This window comes from Neurospora crassa, linkage group V (assembly GCF_000182925.2).
Source record: "Neurospora crassa OR74A linkage group V, whole genome shotgun sequence".
Lineage (NCBI taxonomy): Eukaryota > Fungi > Ascomycota > Sordariomycetes > Sordariales > Sordariaceae > Neurospora > Neurospora crassa.
Window position 1 is genome coordinate 3020028 of NC_026505.1, and position 14980 is coordinate 3035007.

At 51.9% G+C, this 14980-nt stretch overlaps 5 protein-coding genes across 5 annotated transcripts; 2 read left to right on the forward strand and 3 right to left on the reverse strand.

Annotated features, from left to right (window-relative positions):
- Nucleotides 1-94: 94 nt before the first annotated feature.
- NCU01146 (signal sequence receptor alpha chain) lies at nucleotides 95-2014 on the reverse strand. Its single transcript, XM_955960.3, has 3 exons — nucleotides 1794-2014; nucleotides 1196-1650; nucleotides 95-1129 (listed from the first exon to the last, which is right to left on the reverse strand). The coding sequence occupies exons 1-3, from the start codon at nucleotides 1863-1865 to the stop codon at nucleotides 838-840; spliced, it is 819 nt and encodes a 272-aa protein (XP_961053.1). The 5' UTR covers nucleotides 1866-2014; the 3' UTR covers nucleotides 95-837.
- Nucleotides 2015-2396: 382 nt separating this feature from the next.
- NCU01147 (tyrosine decarboxylase) lies at nucleotides 2397-4855 on the reverse strand. The gene is made up of 3 exons (XM_955961.3): nucleotides 3422-4855; nucleotides 3205-3326; nucleotides 2397-3128 (listed from the first exon to the last, which is right to left on the reverse strand). The coding sequence occupies exons 1-3, from the start codon at nucleotides 4443-4445 to the stop codon at nucleotides 2601-2603; spliced, it is 1674 nt and encodes a 557-aa protein (XP_961054.3). The 5' UTR covers nucleotides 4446-4855; the 3' UTR covers nucleotides 2397-2600.
- A 1740-nt stretch (nucleotides 4856-6595) lies between these two features.
- On the forward strand, nucleotides 6596-8461 carry NCU01148 (methyltransferase). The gene is made up of 6 exons (XM_955962.3): nucleotides 6596-7010; nucleotides 7078-7109; nucleotides 7211-7290; nucleotides 7402-7669; nucleotides 7738-8203; nucleotides 8286-8461. Exons 1-6 carry the CDS (start codon nucleotides 6918-6920, stop codon nucleotides 8385-8387), a joined length of 1041 nt encoding a protein of 346 aa, XP_961055.3. The 5' UTR covers nucleotides 6596-6917; the 3' UTR covers nucleotides 8388-8461.
- Nucleotides 8427-9797, reverse strand: NCU01149 (cupin domain-containing protein). Its single transcript, XM_955963.2, has one exon. The coding sequence runs from the start codon at nucleotides 9384-9386 to the stop codon at nucleotides 8595-8597; it is 792 nt and encodes a 263-aa protein (XP_961056.1). The 5' UTR covers nucleotides 9387-9797; the 3' UTR covers nucleotides 8427-8594.
- Nucleotides 9798-11259: 1462 nt separating this feature from the next.
- NCU01150 (UBA domain-containing protein 3) lies at nucleotides 11260-14571 on the forward strand. Its single transcript, XM_955964.3, has 4 exons — nucleotides 11260-11672; nucleotides 11767-11783; nucleotides 11913-12023; nucleotides 12103-14571. Exons 1-4 carry the CDS (start codon nucleotides 11561-11563, stop codon nucleotides 14098-14100), a joined length of 2238 nt encoding a protein of 745 aa, XP_961057.1. The 5' UTR covers nucleotides 11260-11560; the 3' UTR covers nucleotides 14101-14571.
- Nucleotides 14572-14980: the final 409 nt, after the last annotated feature.

A 14980-nucleotide genomic window follows, 5' to 3' on the forward strand; every position in this document is an offset into this window, starting at 1 on the left:
TCATGGGCGCGTCCCTTCCTTGTCCCGTCCCCTCAACAACAACCCCTTTCCGGGCAGGTTGGAACCGGGAACCTTGGTCCCCGTTCTGGGGTAATTCGAAGATGAACACCCATGTCATATTATTCGTTGCGAGCACGAGAGCGTTTGCATGCCATGATGTTCGCCTAATTAGGCTTTTGTATAGTCTTAACATTTGTTTGAAAGCACAGCGGTTATATCCAACAAATTGCATGGATCACAGCGCTTGGTGTCTTTGCTGGGTCCGGTTCTTCCCCAAGACATCAGCCTGTCTCGTGCTTTCTCATATTTTCCCAATACACAACGTTGTTCCTTCCTTTCGCCTTCACTTTGTCTTCGCTCCTACTGTTTCTGCCATCGATAACAGTTCGAACATGCGCGACGAGATCATCATTATTGGTTGTACCTCCGGTGTCGTAATCACATCAGTTGGCCCATGTATACCTAATAAATAGCCATTTCATATCTCATCGTCGTTATATGGTACAAATCTCTGCGTTTTTCCCTTGACTCCGTTATGAGCTGGTGTACTGCTTGCAGCGCTTCGTTGTTTCCAACTTCAGAAGAATTTCGGCTCGCAAGATCCCATTTCTCATCGTATCACCAGCTTCCTGTGTCCCGCCGAATTGTTGAGCCCAACACTAGACCAATCTTACAAAATTTTGGCAGGAAGGGAGCTACCTGCTGGCGGTTTACATAACCACCAGGTCCCGGTATATAAAGACATAAAGAGAACAGGATCGATCCAATGTGATTAGATGTCTATAAGAAGGTGTGTTTACGCGAAAACTGCAAAGAAGGTTGTTGCAGTCCCCCCGTTCATTGATCACCACCTTTCTTGGCCTTGGCGCTGGCACCGCTCTTGACGCGGCGGGCAACGGGGCGGTTGAGATGGTGCGAGGGGATCCAGCTCTCGTCAAAGTTCTTCTCGCCGCCAGAGGTGGCACCGGCCGACTCGGAACCAGACAAGGGCTCGGAAACTTCGACCTTCTTGACCTTAGGGGCCTTGGTCTTCTTAACAGCCTGGGGGAAGAGAGCCTCGATCCAGGTCTTGTAAACGAAGTAGAGGGTGGCACCGAAGACACCGGTCAGGAAGAGGTAGAGGAAAATGCTACGGAAGAAGTAGGTCAGCGCCAATGTTCGTCATTTCTGTGGTTCAGGGCCTAAGATCACTCACATCTGGGGGTCAAAGATGCTGGTGGGGGCCTCAACAATGCTGGCGGTGCCGTTGTGCAGCTGGATCTCAAAAACCTCGCCGGCAGGGTTGGTGACGACGGCAAGAAGCTCGACAACGACATCCTGGGGCATCATGTCCAAGACAAAGTTGTAAGGGAGAGTCTGCTTCTCGCCAGCCGGAATCTCGATCTGGAACCGAGTGGCGGTTAAGTTGCGCACAATCTGGGCGTAGACAGGCGCGTCCTCGGGCAGGGGGCGAGTGGTCTTGAGGGCACCGCCAACGAAGGCGACCTGGATAGGGCCATCCTCCTGGTTGGTGATGTCAATGAGGGCCTTGGTGACCTTGCCGTTTACGAGTTTGACGCCAAAGATGTCGGCATCGGGGAAGGTAGTCTCGATATCGGCCTTCAGCTCGGGCTGCGAGACGGGAGCCGCGGTCGAATCATCGCCGAAGGTCTATAAGAAGCTCTGGTGGTTAGCAGGTGAAATGACGGGGAAACGGGGAGAAGCTGTGATGCGGTCATGACTACCTAGCTGAGTAGCTAGCGAGAGGTAGCTGTTCCCGACGAGAACACAACTGGGAAGGGACCTGAGCTCACCTCTTCTTGTGCGAAGACAGACACGGCGCGGAGAGCGAGCAGGGCGAGAGAGCACCACCTGAAGTTGACCATGATGACTGACGTTGGGGGGAACCGGGGAAGCAAGGAGATAGGAAATGGATTTGACGAAGCGAAGAAAGGAGGAAGCAGACGGAAGGGAAGTGGAATTCAAGGCCAAATATCTATTCTAGAAGCGTGAGGTGTCCCAAAGGCGGCGAACACTGGACCCAGCCAGGGAGTGACCTAAGCTCCAGCGGGACTGGGGACGACCTGAGCGGCGGGGGGACGAAAGTGCGGGTCCTCTTGGCTGCCAAGACGCGACTCTGACGAACGGGAAAAAAGTGTTGGCACCCAGTCTGCAATGTGGCCTCGACCTTCCCGTCTTTTGCCAACCCCTGCGTCACGCCTCGCTAGCTTCCACCCGTAGTTGCTAGGTATGCATTTATCAAGATCTCGTCACTGAGAAGCTTCAATTGGCGCATATGGGAGCTTCCAGAGCTTCCACTGTTCCACAGCTTCCCCGGAGACAGGGCCCAGGGCGGGGGGCAGATCAGAGAGAACCCCCGGAAAAGTCGGGGATTCGGCAAAGGACATGAGCTGCTCAATGAAGTGAATGATTCGTGCTGTCCAATATTCAGTTTTCAATCGTTCTTCTTTTCTTTCTTTTCCCTCTCCGATTCTAGCAGCAGGGTCAAGTGACCAGGTTTGCAAACCTGTTATGACGCTGCTCAACCGCGGACCTTCTCGCTTAGAGGGATATTTTGACGCATTGACCAACTGAAGGCTCACAACAGATGCAAGAGATTGTTATAGCGAGTTCAACACCAACTTCACAGCCGCCAGATCTTCTTCAACATCAACCCTCCAACTTCCTACAGCAATCCGTACCGCATTCTCGCCATTCCACTTTGTTGGACTCACATACATCCTCCTTGTCTCGTTGATTTTCTCTACCAAGACCTCATTAAGGTCGGGATTCTTTGCCTTGAACAAGACGATGACGTGCGTGCAGTCGATATCAGCTGTTTCATCGGGCAGCAAATCGTACTTGTCCGAGCCCCGGATGAATGCGGCAATTCTTCGCGCTAGGTCGACCATCCTTGCCAGCATTTCGCCCATATTACCGCGGCCGAGATGCACGAGAAGAGCATATACAGGAAGGGCACGGAACCGTCGCGAGTTTTCAAGGCCTACGTGTAAGGGGCTTTGAATGTCGGTGGTGGTACCAGAGCTTGACGTTGATGCCACTGGCGCTAGGTATGCCGCGTTAGGGTTTTGGAAGACATGGCTCATAACTTCCGGACTGCTGCAGAAGAAGATGCCGTTATCATAGGGCTATCAAGACTCGATGTTAGACATGGGTTGGGTAGAGATCCCTGAACTCTCGAGAAGGTGATCGATGAAGACTTACCACATTTAGCAACTTGTGACCATCAGCAGCTATACTGTCCGCCAACTCCAAGCCAGCAGTCCTCTCAAACAGTTTGGCGAACCTCTCAGTCTTGGGAAGGGCGCGCGCAAATATGCCGAATGCTTTGACACATTACCACCGCCGTCAGCATCACTCTCAACCCTATCCGTCCTTGTAGGGCAGCTTTCACCTGAGGGGGTGCTTAGCAGTAACTCACCTCCATCAATGTGGATCCACGCCTTGTATCGATCGGCCAACTGCCTCAGCTCTTTCATGGTTTCGCCAGTCGTCCCAAACTGCCCGGTGTTTACCTCACCCGCGCTCACCACGATGATGTTCGCCACATCCTCGCGCTGCAATTCCCGCTCCACGGCTTTCAAGTCCAATACCCAAGGGGCATCTGCGAACCCCAAATCCTTGACCGCCGCTCTCCCCAACCCCACGACACTCGCCGCCTTGTAAAGGGATGAGTGGCCCTTGCTCGTCAAAACCTGTACTTCCTTTACGCCCGCCGCCATACACGCAGCCAAGAGCCCCAGCTCGCCTACTCCTCCGCTCTTTTTTGCGTATTCGGGCAGCCTTGCCGAGATGACCGCCTCCCGACCGCACGCAAGGCCCATGATATTGCTTGCTGTTGCTCCAGTCGTGAAGGTTTTGCCATGGAACCCATCCAAATCCAAGAGCGAGCGGAGCATCGAAAGAGCATGATGCTCCACAACGGTGCTTATGGAATGAGTCGAAGGCATGTGAACCTGGACGTTCTGATCCAGTGCCGTAACCACATTATCAGCAGCCTGCGCCACGGGATGGACACCCCCCGTCACGAATCCGTAGTAGCGCGAGGAAAGCGCCTGCGAGTTGAGAGCGGGCACGATATCAGCCAAGATGTGCGTAATAAGTGTCGAGTAAAACTCCTTGCCGTCGCCGGCGAAGCCCGAGTTCTTGGGCGGCTCGTCGCCAGGGTAGATGAACGAATCGCGGCAGTAGTGTTCTACCCAGGCTTCGGCCTGAGCCAGGTCTTTCGGGCGAGGCGTGACACAGAGGTTGGGGTCAAAAGTTTGCGTGAGGATCTGGAGAACTGTGTAGTTGACCACCAGCTTCTTGACGTCGTTCAGCCTCTCGGTTCCCTGATTGGCGGGACAGAACTCGTCGAGGAGTTCGGAAATCCTGCTTTCTAGTGGCTTGAGGATCTCGTCCACGTAGGTGGGCTGCATATGATCCGGTAGAGGTGTGCTTGCCATGATCGATTTGATTTCCTGGTGATGGGCTGGCTCATTCCGGTTTGATGATTGGTTTTGAATCAAGTTTAGCACAAGCTTATCGGCGCAATGGCGTGCATAAATGGCATCGATGTCTCTACTTTTATGTTGGCTTGACGGTGCTGACGAATTTTGAACGCTACCGATACTGTAGGATATATTTGGCTTGCAAGAGGACTTGATGAAATCCGACGCTGAGTCACCGCTTGCGAGCACGACGATACCTACCTAGGTACCTACTTTTTCTTACCTTCGCCCCGTGAACAAGTGATCAAATCAGTGGTCCCCGCCTTCTTTACAATTTTTTTTTTTTTTTTAGCGATCATAGATACAAACGAGAGGGTTGAGACTGATCCGATCGATTTCACGGTTTCGCCAAAAGTGTGTCTAGGTAGAGGCATACCAAACTATCTGGACAGGTCTACTGGGCGCCCGCATTGCCAGTTGGTATACCCGGACACTTCCTAGAAACAAAAGGTTTCCGCGTTCTCGGGTCACCGGTGCTAGTGCCGCAGTATTGGGTCGGGTAGGGTGCTCTTGAACCACCTTTTTGTCTACTGTGTATGTATCCAGGCGATGATAGGAGACATATTTCTCTCCAGTAGGGCATTTACCGACTATCACATGGGAACCCAAGGCTGGACCGGGTTCGTGGAAAATTGAAAATCGGGGTCCAGTTGGAGCCACCATTGCCCACCAGAGTGATCAACAACAACGGCCCTTGTCTTCGGGAAGGAGCCAACGAAAATGCAGCGATGGCCCGGGATTTGGATCCTACGATGTAGATAGTTAGATACTGTACCTGACCTTTCCGTTTCCAGGTAATGCACCGATGGGTTCTTTCACTGATTTGTAGTGCTTTGAGATGAGCGATTCCTCATAGTCAGCATTCATATGCGTTAGTTCTTGGCTTGCCAGGCGTCTTATTACCAAAATCATGATCCCTCGAAGTGGCTCTGATGATATCTGTCTGAGCCGACGTCGTTGTGCCCTTGCGAATCAGTATAGATCAGGACATATGTATGTACTGTATGTAGGGTAACATGCGTAAAGGGCCAACATGACTGGAAGATAATGACCAATTCACAAGGTACATAGGAGGGGAAGATGAGGGGACAAGCGAATGGAAATGCCCTGTGCATTCCTTTCATTGGACAGAGTTTTTGGCCTGCGCCGCCATATCGATAACGGCGATAGAGGTACCTATACTACACTTTAAGCGCCCCGTCCCGTCCCTAGGGGCATTTTCCCCACTCAATTTCAGGACATGCCGGCTACGTGGACAGGGGCAACTTTTCTTCTCCTTGCGAAGGAATGTCTTTTGTTGTTTTGCTCTTCAAACACCACAAGAGGTCCAGAAGACGCGCGTGTCCCATCTTCCAAGTCCCGTATTTCCGTGGATGACTGCCTCTGACTGTTCGAAGACTTGCGCTCGGCGAGACAACCTACCCTCTCTACCACAGTATTCAGACCACGTTGTCCACGACTTGCAGACAAAGTTGCAGCCATCCCACCCGCAAAGATGCGTCGTATGCCTACCAATGCCGCTGCAGATGTGTTTCATTTTTGCTTCTCCCATACAGCCGGCATATGCTGCCCAGTGGGTATAAGCTGGAGAGGCCAACAATGGGGAATGGACGACACAACTTGGGAGGCCCTTCTTGGACCGTCTCCATCTCTAAGGTTCGCCATCCTAGACAGTTGACACTATATTCACTCTCGTCTCGGACTGATCTGGTATGTCTCTGTCCTTCGATGGACACTATTGATGGCGTTGAGGCCAGGCAACACACGTATCAATCTTCACCCTTGGACACTCACCTCTTCTCTGGGGTTATGATTCCAGGGGTCTAGCGCCCTGAAAAGACTGATCCTGGAGAAGAGTCCGTGGAGAACTTCCTTGTGTGGTTCTAGACGCTTCATCCCGCGGATTCATGCCTCATTGGGCTTCGTGCTCAATGGTACCATTGGTACATACTGAATACGCCTTGAGTACGTCGAATGGTACCCTCCATGCGCCCCCCAGTGCCTCCCGTGCCTTTGTACGCACCAGACTGCTGGGTCCGTTCCACCCCATTCCCACCCCGGACACTTGACTCGCTCCCATCAACACCCTCAGAAGCGGTGGACATCGATGCTTCCCTGTGCTTGGTCCCGTCGATAGGGTTGACCCAGATTGCTGGGACGCCCTCGAGCTTCCCAAACTTTCTCGGAACCTTTGCTTCCCCTCCTAGTTTCGACTACCGTGTCTCACCTAATTGGTACCGCCCAAAGTCGTCCTTTCGATTTTGGGGTGGCATATATTTACAAATGTCTTTTCCTCTCTGCTCCTGCAAACTCCGTCTTACCATCTTCTTCTCCTCCTCTTCATCTGCCCTCTCGATTCTCTTCCTTTGAAGCCTTGTTGTGTCGAGCATCCATCCATTGTCATAAACCCTGTAGCCACCTACAACCATGACCTTCCTTCCGAGCAACAGCGGTTGTAACGGGTTTCAATTCACCTTTGAGACTTACCTAGACTCCTCTTCACGAAATATTGAGGCTGACGTTAGTATCATGACGGACCAACCTCCTGGGGTTCAAGTACAAATAAGCTGACACTCGTTACATGCAGTCGGATATCTCTAGCTCTGGCCGTGACATATAGTACATCTCACTCCCCTACATTACCCATGAATAAGACCTTGTCTCTTGGGGTGACCAGCAAATTTTCACATGTTATCCTCTCTAACGCATTACAACTAAAGTGACTCCGTTTCTCTTTCAGAGAGCATCTCCAAGTACGAGGAACAATTTGGGAGAACATACCATTCTTATCGCGCGGGTTGTAAGTTTTACATCTCATTGTGGAGATTATTGGACTTCATTGCAAATTCACCTAGTGCACAGGTCGCACCAGACAGTTGCTAACCGGAAGAAACAAAAAACATTCTCATAGCTTACCACTACCCCAATGACCCTACCGAAACTGAGCGTCTAGATGATCAATATGAAATCGCTAAGGAGTTGATGGAGGGTCGCAACTACTTTGCCCCCTTTTCCCCAAAAAATTCTCCAAGAAAGGTGTTGGACATCGGTACGGGTACGGGCACATGGGCCATCGACATGGGCGATGAGTTCCCCGAGGCTGAGATTATCGGGACCGACCTCTCGCCTGTTCAACCTGATCTCGTCCCACCAAACGTCCGGTTTTTTGTGGAAGATTCGTCAGTATCTTATTGACCAAATGTCTAATTACTCTTTTCGAACATCAACACTAATCGGCCCCAACCAGATCCGAAGAATGGATATATGCCCCCAACCACTTCGATTACATCCACACCCGATACACTCTCGGTTGCTGGAAAGATATGAAGTCTCAGATCATCCAACGAGCCTTTGCCCACCTAAAGCCGGGCGGGTGGCTCGAGTGCCAGGAGCTCAACACGCTCCCTGTTTGCGACGATGGCAGCATGACAGACGACTACAAGCTGCTGCAATGGGCTCGAGATATGGACGATGCATCCAGGGCTGCGGACCGACAGCTGGTCATTGGTGACGAAATCAAGAGGTGGCTGGAGGAGGTTGGGTTCGTGGACGTGCAGCAGATAGTGTTGAAATTACCCGTGGGTGGATGGGCCAAGGAGCCACGGCTCAAACACCTCGGAATGCTATGGCAGAGGAATCTATCGGGCGGACTGAGTGGGCTAAGTGTTGGGTTATTGCATCGTTTCGGTGGAAAGACGACAGAACAGGTTGAGGTGAGTGTCCCGTCTTGTCCATTTAGTGTGTCAAGGTGAATGAAGCACTTTGTCACTGACATATGGGTTCATGAAACAACAGGTCGACCTGGTGGGCGTGCGGAACTCCATGTTTGACAGAAATGTCCATGCATATATGAAGATCCATGTCGTCTGGGGCCGAAAACCCGATGGCATCTCATGAGTTAGGTAGATCAAAAGGCACCAAGATGAAAGAAAGCACGAAAGGTCTCCAAATGGATTTGTTTACCGCTACCATCCATCAATTCCTGTTGCTTCAACACAAGTGACTCTGAGACGAAGACGTCTCTCTTCCAACTTCAATTATCCAAAAGTCTGTTTGCCCACCCAACACTCTCCCCATCTTTGCCCAAAACTCATCCCGCACTCCTCACTGCTTCTCCTTAACCAGCCACTCCAGCTGCCTAATCTTCTCCTCATCCCCCTCCATCAACATCTCCAACCCCTTTCGATCCAAAAAATCATGATCAAAGACCTCCCATCCCGGCACCGTCGTCTCCGAAATAAAAACCATCTCCTCGTCCCCATCCCCTTTGCCTCCATCCTCATCATCCTCTAGAGGCAAAACAAAAGTCCCCTTATACTTTCCCCCCTCCACTATCCACTGCACCCTCTCACCCTTTTCCACATTCTTCCCCACCACAAAACTTTCCACCCTACACGGCTTTTCATCCGCGTGCAAGATCACGTACCTGCCCCTTCCGCGATGCAGCGTGTGAATGATCCGTCCCCTGTTCCGGTGTAGGTATCCCTTTGGCGATCCACCACCCCCACCATTGGCTCCAGTTAGGAGGTAGTAAATGGTTGTTGAAGCATTCCTCAGCTTTGGGTCAAAACCAGGGCGGTAGTAGGAGCTTGGATCAAAATTATCCGTTGAAGAACCCCGGTTAGGATCGGAGCAAGAAAAGGTGGTGGCAGGATACAGAGGAAAAGGAGAGGGTATCTTGAGCGGGTTCCGATCGGTTTCGGCCATGTAGCCGCCTTCGACGAAGGCGGTAAGGGAGAGGCTGGCGATGATGGATTGGATTGAGGATGGCTCGAGAGAGGCGTCGGGGAGGGTTTGGGGGGCGGTGATGACGACGGAGGGCGGAGGTGGGGGAAAGAGGAGGTTGTTCGTGGTGTTGTAGGAGTCGGAGCCGGAGGCGGAAGAGGAGCTGGCCATGGCGAGGGTGGGGGGGTTGAGGGTTGTTGCTTGGAGGAATGAGGTTGAGTGTCGAGTTGATGAGTTTCTTGTGTTGTCCTAGCCGATGAGAAGCTTGATATATGTTGTTATGCGGGGCGTAGGCGTTACGAGGTTCTCTTCGTTTTATGTTGCCCACGTAACTTTGGTCGAAACTTCGGTCCCGTCCGTATGAGCTGGGTCTCCCTGGGTTGGGTAGGAGCGGGAATTGTTGGCGTCAAGCAGGGAAGCTGAGGTAAGAAAAAGTTGCTGGTGCTTTCAGAGGGATGACGACGGGAGCATAGACTAGGAACACATAAATTGCAAATGTTACAAGTCGTGTGATTGGACATGCATTGTCATCATTGTTGGATGCAAGAGCGTAGCAGAAATCCACAGTATCTTCAATCGGTGATTTGACATGTTGGCCGGTGTTTTGGTGTATGTGTAAGTGGTAATTATTGCCGGAGAGTGGAGCCGACTTATCGGGCGATAGGCGGGAAAGGCAGGCCCGGGCCCTACGGGTGTGGAAGCGCTGGTGATGATTGTCCCACGAGGCCATGGTTGGCGCGACGGCTGCCGCACCGTGCTTCGAAAAGTTACAGTTATTCGGTCGCTGGTAGGTATGAAGTCTGGGTTTGTTTTCATTGGGATAAACTGCATTTTCAATGGTGGTACACGACACAATCTAACCCTGGTTTCAACTAGAGGTAGACTGGCACAAAAAAGCCAAAGCCTTTACTGAATTCACTATTTCTATTAGATGGACGCCGTGAGATTGATTTCCTAAGTGTAGGTCTTCCATGCAGTCTCAAAGGCTTTGAGGATTACAGTGAGAGAGACCTAAGAGGACGCCCATAAGAGGCTCTTGTGGCGTCCTAAACCCTTGTTATTGTCTCATATCGCTTCAAACAGGGACAGTTCCCTTTCTCTTTATAAAAGGCTGATGAGAGCCCAAAACATCGTCGGTCCCGCTTACAGTAAGTAGTCAAAAGACTAGACTAATTAACTAACAAGCTAGCAGTGAATTGTACACACAGGCAGCCATACTGGCACCGTTGGCTAACATGAGCGAGGGTCACATATCCCTAACCCTGGAAGTACGTTCAGCATCACAACGAGACCTGATTTCAACCCTGATAAGCTGTTGTTTCCATATCTCAGGGACCAGATCTTCTTTCTTTCTCTTTTCTTTCCATTGGTCAAGGCAATGGAAAACTGAATAGCAAGCGATCCGGTGCAACAGCAATGCTTATCAAGGCCCATACGGGTAGCTGGGATATACTAGCGTCGGATGGGTTCTGGGAAAAGGGGTCATTACAGCTGGCAAGGGGGCTGCCCTTGGCTGGGGACATTATTCTTTATCTTTTCACATTGGAGACAGAACACGGACGGATACCTTGAGGGCGATGGAACCCCTCTTCTTGTTTGCTTCCTTGGCGGGCAGTGCTAAACTGAAAAAGGTTGGAGGATCAGCCATGATTATTTGGCTTTATAGGGGTGCCCAGCAGAGGACGTGAGCACCTCGGCGGATCGCCAGGGTGAGTCTTGGGTGACTTGGAGTGACAGATGTACCAAGTATACGAGAAGGTCGAGACAAAGGATAACCTCCAACGTCATGAACAGAAAAGCAGCTGTGTTGTTGACATCACCCTTCCCTTCCCAGGGCCGCCCTAACACTCTACGCACCTATGCCCGTTCATTCGAGTCCACCTAGGTCCTAGCACTCCTACCTCTCTACAAGTAGACGGAGACACAACACAAATACTTGTACCGGCCGGGCCGTCCGACCTTATTTCCAACCTAAGTCCAGTCCGGGTCCCAATTGGCGTCACAACCTAACCCCTGTCAACCACCCAGTCCACCAGCCTGGACGCTTGCTGGTTTTAGCGGCTCGCTCCCGAGTCCCAACCTTCCATCCGACGGGTCCATCCATCCATCCAAGTAATCCTACACAACACTTTTCACGCTTCACCTCATCTTCGCACTCTACAATCCAAACCACATCTCCATTCCTGTCCAACCCAACCCAAACCTACCACGGCCCCCAACACCCATCGCCAACCCGCCCGAACAATCCGACCCTTCTGGAACAGGACAGTCTACCGACACCTTACGCGCAACCCACTGGGTAGTCCGAACCACCTGTCCCGCCCGGTCCCGTGTCCTCGCGCGACATGTCGGGAACAATGAGCAAGCGCCAACAGGCGCGCAACGAAAAGGTGCTCCACGAACTCGCCCAAGCTCCCGGTAACAATGTTTGTGCCGACTGTTCCGCACGGAATCCAAGTATGTTTCCCCAATTGTCTGCCATGATGGCTTCATCCCACTCCCTCCGCCCTCCGCTTCAGACGATGACCAACTAACCCATCTTCCTCCACAGCTTGGGCATCATGGAGCGTACGTCTACATATTACCCCCTCCTTGTGGTCGCGATCCGTACAACAGCAGTTCTGTGCCCGATTCTTCGTCTAGCCACATGATCTCCCCCCACGCGCAGGACTTTGCTAATAGTATTTCGCTTTTCAGTTGGGAATCTTCCTGTGTATGCGGTGCGCCACCATCCACCGCAAGTTGGGCACCCACATCTCCAAGGTCAAGTCATTGAGCATGGATAGTTGGTCCAACGAGCAAGTCGAGGTATGCACATATGCTATGCCCACGTTATACTCCCCCCTCCCCCCTCTGCATGGACGCTCACTCTTTTCTCGCGCTTCAGAACATGAAAAAGGTTGGCAACATTGCCTCCAACAAGACATACAACCCCGACAACAAAAAGCCGCCGATACCGGTCGACGCCGACGAGGTGGATTCCGCGATGGAGAGGTTCATTCGCCAAAAATACATGCAGCGATCCCTGGCGGGCGCCAAGAAGCACAACACCGGCAGCACATCATCTGACGAAACGCCCCCACCGCTCCCCCCGAAAACCGGCAATCGATTTGGCTTGAGGTCGGCGTCATCCATATTCCCACTTGGCTCGAAGAAGAAACACGATACGGGCAGGTCGGCCTCTCCTGGGCCACGGAGTCCAGCATCTCCTCGGAGCAATGGGGGCTTTGGGGCAACGGTTCGATTCGAGAGCGACGACGCCGACGAAACCGAGATCAAACTATCCAAGCTGCGGGATATGGGCTTTAAAGATGAGCAAAGGAATGCCATGGTTCTTAAGGGGGTCGGCGGAAATTTGGAAAAGACGATCGAGGCGTTGGTTAGGCTGGGAGAGGGAAGCGAGGCACGAACACCGCTCAACCTAAACAAGAAGCAGACACCCGCGACCTCTAGCCAGAGTTTGGCGCCATCGACAGCCAGCCAGGACGCGGCTCGCGGACGACCGATTAGCCCGGCCAGCACGAACCCGTTCGATATGCTTGACCATGCACCACTGCCCCCTCAGCCATTGTCCACTCAATCGACAGGCACGCTACAAAACAGAAACCCTTATAATATGACTACGACAAATCCCTTTGGCGTACCCCAGCAGACGGTCCCTCAGCAACAGCAACCCCAGCAGCAACAGGCCATGTCTGCCTTCGATCAAGCTTTCCAGAACCTCTCGCTTGCTCCTCCGTCTCAGCCGCTTTTCCCTCATCATACAGGTGGACTCATTGCTACTCAGCAGCAGAATCTTCCAGCAGGATATCAGCAACCCCAGATGACAGGGCCAGCTCAGCAGCACTATTCATCGATTGCTCTAACCAGCAACCAGACTTTCCCCCTGACGTCGCAAACTACCGGAGGTGGCTATAACCCATTTTTCAATAATCAACAACAGCAACAGCAACAGCAACAGCAGCCTCAGACCCAGTACCAGTCCCAACAAATTCAGCAACCAATGACCATTAATACGACAGGTTACGCAGGTAGCTACGCAAACAACCCTTTTGCCAAGTCACCAACAAGGTTGCAATCACCTACCCTTACACAAATACCCGAACAGTCGCAACAGAGCTTCTACGCTGGCGCACAAGCTCAGGCTCCTGCCGCCATGCCTCTGAGCATGCAACAGACAGGGAACAATCCCTTTTTCAACCAGGCCATGGGTGGAATTCCCCAGCAGCAGCCGCAACAGGTACCTCAACAACAATACGGGCTCGCACCACAGTACCAGGCACAAGGTCAAACTCAAGGACAGATGCAAATGCAAGCTTCTCAAGTACCCCAGATGCCTCAGATGCCCCAGGCGCAGCAAGTCGGATATGCGCCACAGCAAATTCAACCACAGCAGCAACAACAACAACAACAACAACAACAGCAACAGCAGTATCAGCAACAATACCAACCTCAGCGACCCGACAAGGCGTCCATCTTGGCTCTATATAACTATCCACAGCTTGCTCCTCAACCGCCCCCGGCGCAACAGCAAAACCCGGCTCAGGTTCAAGGCCAGCAGCCTTTCGCGCAAGCTGGACCAGCCAACGGGGCCTTTTCTCCGCAGGGACAGTCTCAACAGCAGCAGCAGCCGCAGCAGCAGCAGCAACAACAACAGCAACAGGTACAGCAGCTACAGAACCAAGGGGCAGGAAGTCAAATGGTGGGAAGCAAAAACCCATTCATGAGCGCAGGTGGAACAGCTCAGGGACAACAGCAAAACATGGCGGCACCCAAGGCGTACAACGCCAGCAGGGAAAGCGTAATGGCCTTGGGGATGGAATGGACAAATGGGAGGCATAGTCCAGATGCCTTTGCTAATCTGAGCGCAAGAAGCGGGCATTGAGTGGGCATGTATTTTCCGCTCCAGTAAAGGGGAAGGCTGGCTCAGCTCAGTTGCTGTTAGGTGGGGGTGTAGTTCGCGTTTCTTGTGTGGTAATTGATTTAAGTACATCTTGTTTGGGGGATGAGCACAGCATCTATGATTCATCATCCTTGTATATGCTCGCTTTTGCCACCGTTCAATATGTCGCCTTACTGCGTCTACCCAGCACTGCTAGGGTCATTTATCAACGTCGCGGCGTCATTGTCTACTTATGTTTCATACCTCCTACTGTTTTAATACTCTTCGGTTTTCAGGGGTGCGTGAGAGATGGTGGTCAAGGGGGGTTGGATTAGGTCAGAATTCTAAGCAACAAGTTATTGGTGCCTACCTCTACATAATATAGGCACACCCTGCTGTGACCTGGTACTGGGTTGGTAGTGACTCTGCACCCAGCCGACTAATCCATGTAATTTTCTGTACAATGAATGGGACGTGTACCTGCTGCCCATATCCGTTATACATTAAAATCTCAATATTTCTCTCGCGCGAAATCACTCTTTCCGCAAGTGCACTCAATTGCAGTAGGTTGTCACCACTGAACCACTCCAGCGTATAACGTCTGGAAGAAGCTTTCTGGCAGTATTCAAGACCTATAGTGGCACGTCATTTCTCTCTTCTCCACGTTTTACCCATGCTTGGTTTACGTCTCCTCGAGCTATTACCAGATGTTCAAGTCACATCAATGATGCCAAGTCTTTCACTGGGGATTCATGGAATCAAACAAAATCGCCGTGGGAGTATCCGTTAGTAAAGGGAGCCACAGAGGATTATTCGGGGATATACTACGTTGAGCATCACCACGCCGGCCACAGCCGCCATCAATAATGCTTCTCCGGCAGTC